Source organism: Solea solea, chromosome 13 (genome assembly GCF_958295425.1).
Source record: "Solea solea chromosome 13, fSolSol10.1, whole genome shotgun sequence".
Taxonomy (NCBI): domain Eukaryota; kingdom Metazoa; phylum Chordata; class Actinopteri; order Pleuronectiformes; family Soleidae; genus Solea; species Solea solea.
In genome coordinates, this window is record NC_081146.1 from 22,206,690 (window position 1) to 22,225,254 (window position 18,565).

Below are 18,565 nucleotides of genomic sequence, written 5' to 3' on the forward strand. Positions count from 1 at the left end.
CTTATAAAGCGCCCGCAGGACGAACACACACAAAAACACACACACACACACACACACACACACACACTCCTGCTCGCTGACTCTGAAGCTGAAGACATTCACAGGACGCAGACATGGGAAATCAGGAGAGACCCAAATGGGACAATCCCATACAGTTTCTGCTGGCATGCGTTTCATATGCAGTCGGATTGGGGAACGTGTGGAGGTTTCCATACCTGTGTCAAATGCACGGCGGAGGTAAGAGGCTGATTCCAGCCTGTACATGTTCTCACACAGTCTGGGTACAGTATAGGAGATGATAGCCTTCTGTATTTATTTGGATCCAGGCTTGAAAATAGTCAGTTATTTCCTCGATGAATTGTCTTGTTTGGTCCATAAAATGTAAGAAAATGTTAAAAATGTTGACCAAACCTGGAAATGATGATGTTCTCAAATGTCTTGTTTGCTGTCTACAAACTAAAATGATTCAGTTTTAATGATTTATTTGTTATTACACTGCAAAGAAACCAGAAAATATCTACTTTTAAGAAGCTGAAAAATCCGAACACAACAGTTGACGATTCATTTAATAATCTATGAATTATTGAATCATTGGTGTGGCGTACATTGGCCGACAAACCACTAAGATTGTTTTGAATGTGCTGTAGAATTGAACACATGATTTCTGTGTCAAACAGCGGGAAAGCTACATTTTACTTTCAAAACATCCTGTAACCTGGCTGAAACAGGGACAAAGTCCAGTTGCATTGTGTTTGGGTAAATCATCATCAAAACCCTACCAGATACAGGACTCTTAGGAGTTTTTACACACTTGACTTGACATTGAAACAGATTGATAGGAGTTCATCTGGAATAATTTACCCCCAGTTCACTGACGTACTGTATTTCCAATAATCTGAGTCACGCAGGTGGATTGTTTCGGGTGATTATTATCCAAATGAATCCTTATCGCGCTGAATGAGCAATTGTTCAACTGCCAATGGACTCAAAGTTGAAGCAAGCCATAAACAAGTGGGGGGTCATTAGCGGGGAGGATTAGACAGTTTGAAGCCAGTAATAGACTTTACACTCTGTGGCCACAACAAGAGCCAAGTTTAAATAACCTGTACTTAAGTGCAAACTTCATGAATCTGTTTGTTGTTTATATTTCGGGCAACCTTTAGTTTTACTCCTAACTATTTGTATCTTTGTCACTCGCTACTATACAAAATCAGAGGAGGACATTCAGATAAAAAAAAAGCTAATGTTGATCAAATTCCAAAACAAAGTTTGGCTCATTACAAGATTTAACGCTTCACAATCATAACCATGTTTTACATCTGAATTTGACTGTCCTCTCTGCCCAGAAGAATCCAACCTGAGTCATATCAAGCCAAAAAAAAAGAACAACAAAAAAAAACAGGCATGTTAATTTGAATATTGAAGAATAGAGGCTCCCTTTTTCCCCAACAATCAATAAACTACCAGATACAGAGAACAACTAGTTGGTTTATTTATACAAGCAAGATGTTTGCTGTCTGGCTGGAAGTGGATCATAGCGAGCCCAATGCAGCAAGGAGAGTCCGGCCTCTTATAGTGGAACCTTCTGTGCAGGACGAATCAGCTCCCATGCAGGATCCACTTACACACCTGTCAGTCAATCATGCACACCTGCAGCCCATCACACCCTCAACACACACACACACACACACACATGCAGAGGAAAGTGAAAATACGACTCTGGGGTTATAACACAAGGTTTAACAATTCTTAAAAAAAAATGTTTTAAAAAGTTGATGCTCTGGAAAGTTCTGAATCTGGATAGGGAATGTCATCAAAATCCATTCTTTCTTTTTTGTACAATCAGAATCATTAGCATTTTAGCAAAGGTAATGGGTAAAGTGGAAAATGTTGTGTTAAATACTACAGAATAAGAAAAAACCCAAATATTTGACATGAATTTACAGTGAAGATTAAAACATTATTTAGATGTGCACTGGTAAAGGGTTGGGTTTATCTTCTTACACTGATGATTTGGTGTGTTTTGTTTATAGATTGTAAGTCAATTGTAACAAAAATGTAACCAAAATGATTCAATCAATTTTAATGATTTCTTTGTTATGTGGAGCAAATAAACCAGAAAATATTCACATTTAAGGAGCTATAAAACAACCGGAGAAACTTTTTTTAATTATTGAAAAAAAAAAAACACTGCTTCAACAATTATCAAAATCGTTGACAAAATTAGTTGAGTAATCAATTTATAATCACATAATTGTTGCAGCCCTAGTTGGATTCAACAATACAACAACAATAATAATAATAATTTTGAATGTTACATATTTCACAATTATTGACCTCAAAATATCAATTACTATTTACAACTAAGAGCTGGTGACACTGAGTTATTTTGAAAGGTTGTATCATTTGTTCACCAATCACACTCATAATGCCTGTGGTTGTGGTCTGCAGCTCAGCACTGTCATATACATGTGTACAAAAACAGATCTGTTCACTGGCCACAAAAATATAAGATGTTCAAATATTCCCCTGTAAGGGAGGGTGAAATGTTGCTTTTATGGAGTTTTGGTTGTGGTTAAATGGAAGAATTATGTTTTTATTGGTCTCATACACACGGATAACTGAGCAATGAGCACACATCAACTGCAATTAGCTGTCCAGGAAGTGTAACTTCCCAGCAGCAAATCTGTGGAGACACATAACAACAGCCTGCTGTGCAATTGCCTTCGTTCCATTCTTTACAGTTTCTAAGTAAAAGCCTTTAATTTAGTCACACAGTTTAGTGAAAATACAGTTACATGTCTAAGAGCAGACATTCAGATGACCACTGTAAGTCCACACTCAAGTTTAAGAGGGAACCAGTGTGGGAAAACTTGATTTTTTAAAAACATTTAAAGATTAAATTGATTTAAAATCAAACCTATTTGATACCAATTACTAGTGATATATATAATTTGTTGAGTTACTCTTTGGTTGTACAGGATCTCCTTTAAAACTTGCTTTTCCAGTTTTAAATTGACTTTATTTAAAGGTCCAGTGTGTAAAATTCAGGTGAAATTATTTTTGTTTGGCAGGGATTGAGGATGAATTACTGAAGGCTACATGATGCTATGTTTCCATCATGGTAAGGTTCGGTTTGGTACAGTACGACGCAATTTTGAATGTTAAAGCCCTGGGTCAGGCTTGCGTTATGACTGAGAACCGTACCTTTACTTGGTAGGTAGGCATGTGACGTCGTATCTAACGAACAACAACAACACAACAGACAACAATGGAAGACGTCTAGCAGCTCGTTATTTCTTCTTGGTTTGTGGCTGTTTGTCTCGACAAGACGTCAAACTTTGTATGAGAATAGACTGCGTGTATTTGCCTCGACTTCCTTGGAATATTTACACCGATCGCAAGGGAGTGACGTTTTATTTTCAGCTGACTGTCGTGGGTGGAGCTACCCTGAACTTACTGTACCATTTTACTCTGGTACCCCAAGGGAAGGGTGCCAGAGAATGGAACGGTTCTAAACTGGTTGTACACCTGGTTGTACACACAGTACCTTAAAATTGGATATGCAGCCTTAGTTCTTGTACCCATACGTTTTGCTATTTACTTCAAATGCATGACTTCCATTGTCGTTTGGCTTACATGTGCAACTGAAAAGTTGTTTTTTGGGGTTGGGTTTTGCATCCCAACTGAGTACAACTATTTCTCCAACTTCAGGTGGATTCTTGATTCCATATCTTATCATGCTTGTTCTGGAGGGTGTTCCCTTATTCTGCATGGAGCTTGCCGTTGGTCAGAAGATGCGTCTTGGTAGCATTGGGGCATGGAGTGCCATGAATCCTTATTTGGGAGGAGTGGGTAAGTGCTTATGTCATACATGCATTCAGACTGGATTAGATAGATAGATAGATACTTTATTCATCTCACAGAGAAATTCACATTTTAGTGTAATACCTCTCTCACTTGCAGTTAGTCCAGAACATAGCTGCATGTCTGCTGACTGAAACATGCAAGCGAGAGAATATAACACCTATGCTGACATCTCTATTGTTTGATAGACCTTGTAATAACCCTTTAAAATGTAGACTTAGGCACATGCCAGTTTCCTGGAATATGTATTCACATGCATAAATTGACTTTGGGTACTTTCACAGTGAATGTGACACAATCTTTTGGAGCAATACCATCGAATACACAGTTATAACTTTTGTTTTGTGTACTTCTCTTGTTTTAGGTCTTGCCAGTGTTGTGACATCCATGTATCTGTGTCTCTATTACAACGTCATCAATGCATGGAGTTTCTGGTACTTCTTTAATTCATTTCAAGTGAGCTGCTAAATAAAAAAATCTAATTAAAAGCACTTCTTCAACGTTCGCACATAACCCGTTGGCTCTTCTTTGGGCAGTAAGATAACGCACTTATACTCTTCTGTGTTCATGTCCTACTTAGTCAGTCCTGCCGTGGTCGGACTGCCCGGTCAACGCCAACCAAACAGGACTTCTGGAGGAGTGTGAAAAAGCGACACCCACCCAGTATTTTTTCTACAGGGAAACGCTTAACATTTCTCCTTCTATAAATGTGAATGGAGGCATTCATACAAGCCAGGCACTTTGCCTCCTTCTTGCCTGGATAATTAGTTACCTGTTTGTAATCCGCGGAGTGAAGTCAACCGGAAAGGTAAGCAAAGTCCCAGGGCAAATATTGGAAGCACATAAACTGTACATGGACAACTTTAAAGCAATTCTCTTTGGCTTCATCTGTAGGTGGTGTACTTTACAGCCACGTTTCCATATGTGGTTCTGTTTATCTACCTGATCCGCGGTGTTACTCTTCATGGTGCCCTCAATGGTATCCAGTACATGTTCACACCAAAGGTAAGTTTGTGTTGGAGATGAGGTCTATGTATTGAAATGTGATAAATTCATGTGAAGACTCACTGTGCACTGTGTGTGTGTGTGTGTGTGTGGGGGGGGGGGGGGGGTGGATTTCATGGTGGGAACAACAGCGCTCCCCCTGCAATAACCGAAGGAGCGACACATTTCCAATGTTAGACCCAATTATGAATGTCTGGAATGATGAACAGACGTGTAGTGTAACATATTTGTAGAACAGAGATTTGGCGTTTGGGGTGCTCAGCGACACCCCAACGAGAAGTCTACCATGTTAGATTTTGTTATGACCAATAGGATAACAGAGTGCTCTGATGCGGCGTTACATATAGACATAAACATGGTGAAGAATGAGAGTGATAATGCTGCTGCTGCTGCTGTTAGGTAGAATGGTGACCCCCAAAGAACAGGTCCACAACACTTTGGTAGCCATGATTGACAACTCCTTGCCCCACATCCCCAATGACCTATGAACTACTTAGGCTAACCGCTAGCACTTACCTGTCTCACAGAAACAGGGCCACCTTTGTGTTGCTCATTATCTCCATCCCTTCCTCCAGTTCTCACCAGTGCATAAAGGCCAAACCGAGAAGTAAGCCGTTGTTTTTCCAAAACCTGCCATTCAAAAATGGTGGCTTTTATCCACCTCACTTGACTAGCATTTCTTAGGTGCCATGTCTGCCAATCATGATACCTGATTGGCTGTAACCTGCCCCACCTGCTGTTATTGGCTAGGGGAAATAAATATACTGGCCAAACGTTGTCACTCAGAATTCAACCAACCTAGGGCAATGTAAAGAGAAAACAGTAATTACCAGCAGAGGGCAGAACCACCTAGAGGCTCCTTAAGGATGAATGATTAGTTTGACATTATGCTTATTTTGTTTTGTTGGAATATACCCTCTTTTTAATCGACCCCTTTAATCTACTCTTTAATCCAAACCATGTGTGCATGTGTGTATGTGCTTTCAGATGGAACAGCTTGCCAACCCTAATACATGGATAAATGCGGCCACTCAGATCTTTTTCTCTCTGGGTTTGGGTTTTGGATCACTCATAGCGTTTGCCAGCTACAACGAGTACAACAACAACTTTGAGCGCCAAGCAATCGCCGTGTCCGTCATCAACAGTGGAACATCCATCTTTGCCAGCATCGTTACCTTTGCCATCTATGGGTTTAAAGCCACTCTCAACTTTGAGAACTGTCTGGAGAGGTAAGTGTGTGTCATTGTTATTTTGGAATTGGTGCAGTTTAAAGTTGATACGAGAGAAAAGCCAAATAATACTTAGTTACTTAGTTACTTAGTGAAACAATTCAGACTCGTGACCTCCTTACACTTAATCTCAGATCTTGTAGGAGAAAGATAGTTGACCATTGTTTGTTTGACTGTAATTATTTTTTGAAATGGCAGAAGGTAACCAGTGTGCCAGTGAGCTAATAAATTTACCAGTGTGTCTACTGCCAATAATGTAGGTGAAATTGCACAATGGACTTTGCAGCTACCTCTATTTTGGCAATTACTTCAGAGCTCATTTAAACATGGCAGACATTGGGTCAGTCAGCATGAGCGTATGAATCATTGTCGCATTGAGAACAACAATGGGGGCGAGAAGACAACAGAATTTTGAAAAGCTTAAAAAATTGTGGGAAGTAAAAATCTGTTGAAAGAGGTGGGGGAGATGTTGTGATTATTATAATTAAAGTTTCAGGTTTGTGAAGAAGTAATTCAAACTGGCCTTTGTTCATGCTTAAAAAAACCTCCATCATCCGAAGAAAGCTTTTGAATCAGTTGATGAAGGAAATACATACTTGTAAAGCAGCTGGCTGTTGTGAAGGAGAGGTGGTTCTGACAATTAGTTGTTTTGGGTTTTTTTTGTTGAATATGTTTACTAATTAAAGGTCCCAGGTTTTGGTTGGTTAGTAAAAATGGAAGTGACAGGAGGATGACTCTCAAGTGCCATGGTTAAAATTAACTCTCTGTATTTTCATGCATTATTATGCTGTATGTAATGTATTTTTTATGTCCTCTTCATTATGGTGAGGCCATGAGGAACTGTTAAAAACACTTTGTGCTGTATGAGATTTAGTTAAGTATGTTCACACCTTTTAGCCTAATATTCTCTCTTACACACCCACGAATGTAATACCAAACCACACTGAGCAAGAGGTAAACGATATTGCAAGTGATATCTAATAATACAATCATACCAATAATGCTATTATTATACTATTCTTAATAGAATATTGTTGTTTTTTCTATTCCAGGTCACGCATGCTGCTGCTGAATACATTTGATCTAGCAGAGGACAGCATCACCATTGACACTGTCTTTGACTGGATTACGAAGCTCAACGCAACATACCCGGAGCAGTTTGCTCAAATCGAAGACAAACTGGAAGTCTGTGACCTGGAGAGTGAACTAGACACTGTATGTCCCTCATGATTACAAAACACACTGGGGGAAAAAAACAGTTTTAAATGAATTAATTGATTGTTGTTGTTGTTGTTGTTGATGACAGAGATGTACGGACTGTTTGAAATGCTTGTGAAGTGAAGGTTACATTTGGAGTTTAAAGTTTAAGCTGAAATCCTTGCACTGGTTATGATTTGAAAACAGCAGCTTTCCTAGCTTTGCAGAACTATCAATTGCAGGTTGTGCACCATGAGACTTAAGTGCTCAATCAACTTATCACACACACACACTTTATCAATCCAATTTAAGCAAACTGGCAATAGAGGAGCATGCAAATGTCCAACTATCAAAGATCAAGGTGAGGTCAAAGGCGTGTAGAAGTGTAAGATGAAGAAATTGCTAGAAAGAGATAATAGTATAACCAGCATATCCATGTGGGCCCCATAAGGGTTATATTCAGGCTAACAATATGGGTCCCAAGTGGGTTTGTCCGTGGTTTCCATGGTGGCCTCATCTGTGTTTACCAACTTCAAGCCCCTGCCCACGTAGGACCCTTTCCAAGCTACCTAAGAAGTTTCTAAGTGGACATGGGCTTGAAGTGGGAAAATGATGCAGGTCCCATTTGGTGTCAGTGACATGGGAGGCCCATGTGGCCAAACACGGATAAGGCTGATAAGTCCAATGCAGGAGTGACAGTCACTTCTGTGGTGGCTGCAGAGCCTGTTTGATGGAGCATGCAACACTAGGTGCTGTGATCTTCTGCACTCTGCTCCCATGTCTACCTTTTGGGAGGTAGACATGTGGGCAGTGGTTTGGGAAATTGGGTAACCAGAGGGTTTGAATTCTGACAAGTCAAGAGCTGAGGTGCCTCGGAGCAAGGTACCTAACCTCAGTAGCACCCTGGGTGCTTCTCAGTGGCAGCCCATTGCTCCTAATTCTAGGAAGGTTCCTAGTGAAGGATGTGTCAAATGCAGGGAGGAATTAACGTTGGTCAGTTTCAAGGGTTACCATGTCCCACTTGCAGAGGTATTTTAATTGCAATACTGGTGTCTTTTCAAATGCTAATTCTCCATAAAATATTTCGGTGTACAGTCAACCTTCTTCCTGATGACATGATCCAGTCATCAAAGACTGCACTGCTGCAGCAGAGCGCAAACCTTTGGAAGATCTGCGTATGACAGAACCTCAATGTTTGGTATCCTGTCTTGCCATGAAATTCCATGATGCAGTGAAGACTACACAGATGGAACTTGTGTAACTTCTGTTCTGTCCATGCCTCGCAACCATGAAGGAGACTGCTCATTATGCAAACATCATACATTTGGCCTTGGTTTTCATTGCCAGATGCTAGTAGTAAGCCTGGATAAAGTTTAGGCAGCTTTCTCAATGGGTCTGTTGATTTCAACCTCCAGAGAGAGGTTGTCAGTGTCTGTAGAGTCAATTTATGTGATTCTAATATGTTGTTAATGATGGTGATGTTAGGCCGGTCTGTTGCTCCTTGTGTTCTAACTGTGGTCTTCTTTATACATGAAGATAGACCAGGAGAAACAGGTGGAATGGAGAACACACTAGGGCAGAGACAGGCTCAAGACAAGCTTAGTTTTGAGGATGTAGCTCGAACCGTACCAATAATTCTCACTATATTCTGGTGTAGCTCTGTTATTCACATAGGGTGTGTGTCTACTGCGGAACTTCTCCCTTTGCCATGTTGAACATACGGTTTTGCCTTAGAAAATGGATAAACTTTTATATATGCAGACGAGATAAAGAGCTGCTGCCTCTACAATTTTGAGTGAACACACCTTTAACATATGTCAACTCGGTAGCTGTTTGCACACAATGTGAATTTATTTGCACTCTCTAACCTCAGAGCAGGTATCAATGGCCTATATAAACATTGTGTAAGACGCTGTTACACCTTGAGTTATGTGTGTGTCACTCTTTTTAAAAACAGTTGATGATTGTTGTGTGACATATGCAATAATAACAACAACAACAACTGGAGTACAAGGCGACTTCAGGAAAAAGACTGCCATCATTTGATTCCAAATCAAGATAGGCATGTAGGATTTTAAATGTGTTAAAACACAATTAAGGAAAAAAAGATTGTTAGTATGGGGGCAGTTTATTATTTGAAAATGCTGACAACGTATAAGTGTGGATGCAGAAGTTTCAAAAGCCCAAATGAGTGTCCTCCTCATTTGTAAATTCTCTGTTTCAGGCAGTGGAGGGGGCCGGCCTGGCCTTTATAGTGTACAGTGAGGCCATTAAAAACATGCCGCTGCCGCAGCTGTGGTCAGTGCTGTATTTCTTCATGCTCCTGCTGTTGGGAATGGGCAGCATGCTGGGCAACATCACTGCCGTCATCACGCCAATGAGAGACTTCAAGATCTTTTCCCGTATGAGCACCGAGATGTGTAATGGTAAGATCTGGACTTCATCATTATCCTTGTTGACATTAGCCCATGTTTTACTGTGTGGGCCTAGTGTAAGACCAAGAGAGAAATGTTGGAATAACTCTTCACTTCTGTTAAAACAAACAATTTAATCCTGCAATACTTCAGTGCCACTAGTTGTTGCAGTAGAGTACACATGCAAACGTGAAAGTGACAGTCGATGCTGGTCACCAATGTGCACACTTTTCCATGTACAGTTCTAGCACTAATTGGCTCCACTCTACTCGGGTCTGGGTATCAGGCACGTTGTTTTTCTGTTACTTCACAGTACCTCAGAACCTTGTAGACGGACCCCGGTGTATTTTTTTTATTCTTTTGTTGGATGTCACACTAATGACTCTCCCGGTGACAACACTCTGACCAATCAGTGCTTGGAAACTCCCAAAAACCCATAAACTGGGTCCAGTTGCTCACAGAAGAGTTTTAGTAGGTAGTACATCTCTTTGCAGAACAGACAGAATTTATCTGTTTCCGGCCCATTTAATCTGCTTTGGTCTCAAGGCATTTGTTTGATATTATTTGCCCTGCGTTACTGTGACCAATCAGGCAAAGGTTTAAGTGACCAATGACTTAATTGGGATTTACGGAGCTGTGTACACACTTGTGACTTTTACTGGCATTCAAAAAAAAGCTGAGGATTTATGATGAACATCGTTCAGACAGCGGGGGTTCATCCCAACAAGAGCATTAGTTTCCATGGAGTGCTTCATACTTACCTCAGGAACACAGACACATTAGCACAATAAAAACATCTGAGAGAGAGCGACACTGCCTTTATTTAGTTCTACATCGATTTGAGAAATCTACACAATCCCAACCATCACTGTTATTTATTTAATTATTTGAAGAAAGGTCAACTCTTGTGAGTAAAATGTGGGTTTAAATGTTTTAATGGACAGTTTTTTTCCTGTACCCTGGAGTGCATGTAAAAATATTGTAATTGTAAATTGAATGTGCACCCGTGGTATCCATGTGTGTGAGTGCTGTGGTTTGCTTGCAGGTCTGGTGTGCATGTTCTGTCTCCTGCTGGGCCTCAGCTTCACCACCACATCAGGGAATTACTGGTTTACCATGTTTAATGATTATGGGGCCAATTTCTCCCTGCTGTTTGTCGTCCTCATTGAGATCATAACTGTTAGCTACGTCTACGGAATGAACAGGTTTGTGTATGTTCTGTGTGGCACGCTGATATCCACATTCACCGCCCTTGAGCTCAGCTTCTGTTTGTTAAAGTGGAAAACAAGCAGCATTGCTGCTCTCAATCTTACTGATTTTAACACATTATCTACTTGTTTTAGGTTTGAAAAAGACATAGAAGACATGCTTGGTCATCGTCCAAACTGGTACTGGAAAATCATGTGGAAATTCGTCAGTCCCCTACTTCTTGTCGCAGTATTTATCGTCTACATTATCAACTACATACAAGGAGGGACACCCACCTACATGGCATGGGACAAAGAGCAGGTGAGCGTTGGCCTTTTTTACTTTTTTCCATCTTTTTTTCCCAAAAAGTGGTCAGTCGTGCAGTGTTCTCGTAATATAACAGCAAGCAGCAGCAAACTATGCAACTAGAGTTGTGTTGAATCCTCATAATATGTCAGCCATCAGTGATATAAAGTGTGGCGACATAAAGACAGGGACATGAAGAAACCTGTGGTCAGACAATACTTAAGTAATAGTCAGACACAAAGCACAGTTATGGGAATTGTAGCTAAAAAGGGTGCAAAGAGCATTAGGTCAGTCTTAATGTTACACAACAATACAAGGTCCCTTCCAGGTTAAAGAAGGCAGTGTGAGGTAACAGTAGGAAAACAAAGAGAGTGCTGAACTTATTCATGAAAAAAAGAGGGATACTGTGCATTTGAGTAAGGTGGTATCTGCTAAATACACATATAAGCGACCTTATTGTTTTTAAGGTTACTACTGCCATTACAGGGCACGGTTACCTGATTTCTTTCCAAAATTACGGAAATAAGACATTACTTTTATGCCCAGCGTTACTCTGTGCTCATGTCCCACACCGTCTTGCAAACTTTAAAACTCTTTGGTTAATTTTAGCATGTCAACAGCCAGTGATTGAAAGTGAATAAGTGTCTGCTTACAACTTATCTATGTTAACTATGGCCAAAAAAAGACTAAATATGAATTGTGTAATGCTCTTTTGGTTAAATATGGGTTAATAAGGGAACACTAGGGCGTCAAAAAGGCGGGAAGAACTGGTGACATAACCTGCAGTTGTAGTCTACAGCCTACAAGAATTTATTAGAAGAAGAAAGAGGATTGGGTGATGTAACCAGGGGTTACATGGGTACATGGTGAATGGACTGAACAGTCTGTGTTTGTGATAACAGGTGTTGTAAAGACCCAACACAAATGGCCAATTTGTGCTAAACAGATCTATAAAGTTGCCCTGATGTGTCCTGATAACCGTACCTGTCTCCTCAGGGTAAGACTGTGGTGATGGAATATCCTGTCTTTGGTCAAGTCTTCATCGGGCTGCTGCTGGTGTCCTCGGTCAGCTGTGTTCCCCTCACAGCTCTGTATGTATTCTGCAAGAAGAGGAAACAGGGACGTCATGATAAGAGGGAGAATGTCCTGAGCACAGTGTCTGCTTAGTGACCCTGTGACCCCTGACCTCCACACACAACACAACATTTGTCTCCTACAGTGTGAAAGACACTAGCATATGATAAGTGGTAATTTGTGTTTCTTAACTTCAGTCTTCTGTTTTGCCCCACCCCCCCATCACCAAATTTCCCGTTGCTGAAAGCATTTGAGGTTCGTTCTCCTCTTGACAGAGGTCTTCTTTTGTGTGCAAACAATACGATACAGTGCTCTATTCAAAGAGGAGACCGTTGAAGGCACGAGGGACACAAAGTCCAGACAAATATCGATATTAAATATCGGAAATTTCTGCTCCTCAAAAAGAGAACCTAATCTGGTCAATGGGCTGCATTTATAAACCTTCTTTTCGTCTCTAAAAGGCCACACAAAGCACTTTTACACTAATGTGCCCATTCACGCACAAAATGCAGTTTCTGCTACTGCATACGTCTCATGCACACACCCGTCCAATGCCAAGGACAGATTGACGTGTGGAATGGAGGATCCAAGGACTCACATCCTTCTCTACCTACTGAGCCACAGCCTCTCCTCTTTAATATGGAGTCGGTCCAAATACTTTTGTCCATATAGTGTAGCTGCTTTAAGACATGCACTGAAATCTATATACTCCCTATGACCAATCTCCATAATATTCAATGTGAGAAACTCTTCATAATCTATAGCCAGTGACTTGGCAAGTGGGTTTTTTCCTTTCCATGCTCGAGCCATGTGTCACTCCCTCACCCAGATTCTCCTGCTGTTGTGTGAACGTGTGTTTCACCCAAGACAATCTCCCTTTGTGTTCATCATAATATGTGAACGTCAAAGTCTGGATAAGGTCTGGACCCAGTTCACCAGGTGTGTCTGGAAACCTGCGCGTAAGTTACTCTTTTGTGCCAGATTCCACTCAGTCCACTTAAAGATATTCCATTTCACAGCATTCCATGAAGCAGGAAAAATTCCTCACTCAGTCTCAGTTTGCAGTTTCTGCACCTTAACCGTGGAACATGTTATTAATGTAGATACAAATTTGTTAAATTGTGCAAATATCTATGGCAAATATAGCTGTTATTTTCATACTAGTTAACTCAATGGTAATAATATATAGGTACAGTATATAGATGTACATACAAAATGTAGCTTACCCTATTGGCTGCAGTGCTTGAGGAGGTTAGATATTTTTTTTCATACCACGAAAACTTTTAATTTGTGCAGTGGGATTATAATCCAACAGGAGGATTCAGGTGTGTCCCCCCCCTCTATTGCCACTAGAACCATTTTATTGCCTTACTTACTTCTGGAATTATTTTTGAAAATGAATGTTGATGTATTGATGTATGAAAACTATCACATTTTTAGTACTTTTTGAAGAAAAGATCTTTGCTTGTCGTTTGTTTTGTTTGTTTGTTTGTTTTAAAAAGGCTGACATTTACCACCATACATACCCTCTCCACAACCAAGCACATCAGGTCATTTCTATGGACCAGTATTATAACTTACAGAGCCAAATACAAATGTAACACAACACCACTGAACGTGTAAACTATGTAGATATTGTAATAATAAGTCGTGCAAAGACCTAATGATTAGACGCTCAATAAATAAAAGTGACTTTTCCTTATTTGTTCTCGATTTCTACTCGAGCCGACGAGCTGCTGTTCAGGTGTCGGTAACAATGACAACCATGTGTACTTCATGTGTCTTTTTCTCGAAAGATAAATGTTGACGTTCAGAGCGGATCATGGAAAATGGTTTTGTTATCATATGATCTAAGTATGGAACTTTGGTCTAAGATAACAAGTGTTTATATAAGGAGGGAGACGGCCATCGATAGCCTTTTGTCACATTATCTCCCCCCATTAAAGTTGGCATAATGTAGATCATAGAGTAGAGTGGCGTTACAGTACGTCATTACACACAATTAAGGGTCAACCTGTGGCAGTTCCCGGCTCCCCTCCTGCTCACTGAGGCTAATCTGAAGTGGCATTTTAAGCTTGTTGTTTTCCTCACCGTCCGTCTGATCCCTGTGTAGCAAATGTGCCAGAAAGAACATTACAGTATTTGCACAATCTAGACAAAAAGCACCAGCGTTCCAGAATCAACACTACGGTGAACTAATACTACATTTTATAATACAGCACTGTGCAAATGCTATACCGACCATACAGTATAATTCCATCATTATCATATCATGATAAATATCATATCATATAATTAACACAAAAATTATAATAAATTAAATAATAATAATTAGAGTCACCTTATCACTCGCTCACATCTTCATCTAATGTCATTATACCACTGTGCCACTGTGAAGTATATGTGAGGAAGAGGATGATGATGAGAGAGCAAATAAGTTAATCAGTTAATTGGACCATGTCATGGCAATAGGGGAAACAGGTATGCAGTTTTAAATTAATACAACCCTGGAATGAAACCATAATAACATCAGGGGGAAAACCTGTGTTTGTCCTACTATTTCATGTTGAAAATATCTGCTGTGAAAAAGGTTTATTCAAAACAGCGTCCAACTCTCAGTCGCGTTATTCACTCATTCATTCACTCATTGTCTACCACTTTCTCCTCCGTCTGGTTTTTAAAACAGTGAGGACAAAGGATGGATGGATGTTTACGGCGGTATTTACTCCAAAACTGTAGGGGGAGCTCCGTAGATTTACCAGACTTACAAAGTTCCACTTTGTTATTTTTATTTATTTTATTTTATTTTAAAGCGATGATATATTTCTACACAGACACTAATGGGGAGTATATTCAACTCTTCCTAAATTGTATACACTGGACTCATTTTATGTGAATGACTTTTAACCACCCCTATTTGACATGAATGGCATAATCCATTGGTGTAACAGGTGCTCAAATGTTAGCGCACCAAAACGAGATGTTTCAAGACAATCTACATGTTAACATGCATTTAAATGCTGTGTGTGCCGTTGGCTTCACCTTAGACATGAACGTGTGTGGGTGTTTTGACACAGGTAATTAGAGAGGATATAAGCCGAATTTAAAGGTTGTACTAATCTAGCGCAGCAGTTATACAAGTATCGAATAAAAGCTTTGATTTTTTTTTACAGTGTTACAAAGTACAAGGGAAAATGATATTTTCAAATGATACGAGCAGTAAAGCACTAAATACAGATAGAGGAAGACAATAAGGCTTGGAAGCTACAAACCTGTAATAAAGCAATGATTGGGGAAATGAACTTGCATTTACAAGAAGATCAAAACCGTTCAAAACACTGCTATCATTAAAGCGCTCAATCTGATGGATAACAATTGATAACATCCTGCACTTGATGTCGTAAATCTCAGATTTACAGAGATGTTGCTGCTGAGACTTTGGGATGAAGGAGACGCTTCAGAGCAGATTTCACCTCCATGTTCCAAGGAAAGCATGTGCAACACAACAGGTTGTTCTACACTCGTGCTGCCAGTAAACTCCTAAAACGTCTTAACCCAGGTTTTATTTTTATTGACCCTGACAAACAATTGTCAGTCCAATAGTGTGATAACATCAGAGTCACTTTGCTTTATGGCGCATGAGCTGCCACTTATTGTTATCAAGAACAATAACAGGCTGGTTTGTTTTGTGACCAAGACAAACCAGCAGTTTTGGCCATTCGTATTCATACCCGACAAACTGACAAGAAGTGACAGAGCTGATGTACAGCATGGCTTCCTCTGTGTGTAACACAATGGCAGGTAACATTTCTTGTAACAGCAGCAGACTATGGTTAAGTGTCAATGATTTTCCAAGGCACTCCCAAGGCACTGGAGGTTTTTATAACCCAAACCTCCACTCCCTACCATATGTTCATTACAGTAGCATGACAGTTTCTCACATAAAACCGCCTGAGGCCTCGATGTTCTTTCCTCCACTGACCTCTACACACCAGGATTTCCCAAAAATGTTTTTCACATTTTGATATACTGTAGATGGTGAAAGACCTGAATTCTTTACAATCTTGCACTGAGAAAAATATTGATTTTGAAGTGGCTGTCAATTCATTTATGAGGTTTGCCATAAAATGGTGATAGAGAGGTAAAGAGCTTCTTTATAATCACGTCATGGAAAAATGACCTCAGGTCATAAGAAACCTGTGCAAATAGACCAGCAGTACATAAAATATTACGTCACATCCTGTTTACAAGTAGTTTTCTGTGGATTTTCAAACTTGAAGAACTGGAGAAGCAGTCAGTTTCACACTCGGCAATCGGAGGAGTCTGTGGCAAACCTCAGGGGTTTTTAGGCAAACGACAAACACCATTCCGAACCTTTGGACATTTATCAACTATTTCGATAAATCTCTTTCCAAATGGTGTGGTTTTGCACCACGGTCTCAAACTGCCTCCGAAACTGACGTTCTCCCCAAACTGAAATGAAGTTTCACATTTTAGGTGTTTTAGGAGGTGACGGAGGTGCGTAAATCGATTGACTCCTCCTACTTTTGGTAGTTTTGCTGAGATTTCTTATCCCGTGCGAACTGGCCGTTAATATTACAGATGTGCTGTGGTAAAATGACATTACTCCACCTAATCCCATCTGAGTAGGGTGTGTCCCCTCACCTGCTACAAGTTCACTTTGCAGAACACTGACAATCTTCTTTTTTGCTTTTATATGTTAAATAAAAGTGACTCAACATGCTACAGAGTTTTCATTTTTATTACATTTCATGAAACCCTCCCAACCTTTCTGGAAAGTAGGTCTATAACATGATTTTTTTTCTGTCTACCATTTAAAAGCAAGTTGGTGCTGTTGCATTATTGCCTCACCTCTTATCTCCTTATCCTTATCTATTTCCTTCTTTGCTCTGCTCCTTTGTCTACAAGTGTAACCTGTTACTGATGATGTTTCACGCCACGCTGTCAAGGTACAAAGAAAAACTAGACACTCTGATTTTCAGTCTGGAGCTCAGTATATTGCAGCAACAGCAGCAGCACCACAGCTGCTGTGAGCGACAGTTTGTCGCCACAATCTCCACTTTCTACTGATAGAAAACATCGGGCAACAAGAAAAACACTCCTATAATGACTTAACAGCTTTTTTTATTATCTCTTTTCAGCAGACATCACATATCAACAACACACTACTGGCAGCGGTAAATGATTCTGTACAGTCATCAATCAGTACCAGCAGTAGGCAGCAGCGTGGCCTGATATGTGAAAGCAGGTGAGATTAGAGGAATAGAGGTGAAAGGTCAGAGTTCATGTTAAACCAGTCCCACACGAGAGGATTTTTAAATTGGACTTGATTTTTTTAAAACTTTGTAAGGTGGATGGCAGGTGGCAGGAGAATGATGAGAACAGACAGGTGAATGAATGATGAGGACAGGTGAATGATGAGGATAGACAGGTGAATGATGTGGACAGGTGAATGATGAGGACAGAAAAGTGAATGATGTGGACAGGTGAATGATGAGGACAGAAAAGTGAATGATCTGGACAGATGAACGATGAGGACAGGTGAATTAAGGTCCTTGAGTGAGTAAGTTGAAGCAGTTGCGACCTTTCATCCATTTTGACTGATACGTTACGTGTTTACATATTTTATTTTGTCAGCACATTCATTTGTAAAGGTTTGCCTTTAATTAAAAACAATTCATGTGAGATTTGTGTCCTCTTATCCTTTTTGCATGCACACAAGAAAGAACCCCAACCTTGTTACAAAAGTAACTAAGTAACTTTTACTCTGAGTACATTTTAAACAAGCTACTTTTTTACTTTAACTTGAGTACATTTTTAGACCAGTATTTTTACTTGTACTAAAGTAGAAATGTTTTCAAAATAGTGGTACTTTTATTTATTTCAGTAATCTTTCCACCTCCGGGTATCGGTGGATACTCAAGTTTTTGATATCGGTATCGGACACAAAAATGTGGCAACGTCCATCCCTAGTATTTATCCCAGTCTTAGTTTGACGTCAGTTATTAGAAAATCCGATTATAATTCAAACCCTGGATTAAATCCTACAAAAATAACTATAATAATTTAACCTTATCATCACACTGGGACCGTTGTTATCAACAAGGTGGAAAATGCATGAGACATAAGATGATACCGCTATAATACTACTTCCTTATTTGACAATTATTACCATGTTGTTACCATACTGTAAAGGGTTACAGAGATCATCACTCATTTTTCCACGTGAGTGATTTGAAGATTATGAGATTAGATTAAGATGGA

General features: G+C 39.9%; 1 protein-coding gene across 2 annotated transcripts; it reads left to right on the forward strand.

Annotated features, from left to right (window-relative positions):
• Positions 1-13,982, forward strand: LOC131471019 (sodium- and chloride-dependent transporter XTRP3-like). 2 transcript variants are annotated; one of them, XM_058647220.1, is made up of 11 exons: positions 1-237; positions 3,715-3,855; positions 4,232-4,323; positions 4,448-4,675; positions 4,762-4,872; positions 5,860-6,101; positions 7,154-7,316; positions 9,523-9,724; positions 10,758-10,917; positions 11,056-11,221; positions 12,203-13,982. In XM_058647220.1, exons 1-11 carry the CDS (start codon positions 114-116, stop codon positions 12,371-12,373), a joined length of 1,800 nt encoding a protein of 599 aa, XP_058503203.1. In that variant the 5' UTR covers positions 1-113; the 3' UTR covers positions 12,374-13,982. The 2 variants fall into 2 exon arrangements, with proteins under 2 accessions (XP_058503203.1, XP_058503204.1); XM_058647221.1 differs by lacking the exon at positions 1-237 and having other exon boundaries at positions 3,724-3,855; positions 4,232-4,301.
• Positions 13,983-18,565: the final 4,583 nt, after the last annotated feature.

Bases quoted from the DNA above. Each gene is read 5' to 3' on its own strand.
- LOC131471019 (XM_058647220.1), top strand. From the start codon at position 114: ATGGGAAATCAGGAGAGACCCAAATGGGACAATCCCATACAGTTTCTG. The intron at 4,873-5,859 runs GTAAGTTTGTGT...ATGTGCTTTCAG, and splicing joins AGTACATGTTCACACCAAAG to ATGGAACAGCTTGCCAACCC. The intron at 9,725-10,757 runs GTAAGATCTGGA...GTTTGCTTGCAG, and splicing joins GAGCACCGAGATGTGTAATG to GTCTGGTGTGCATGTTCTGT.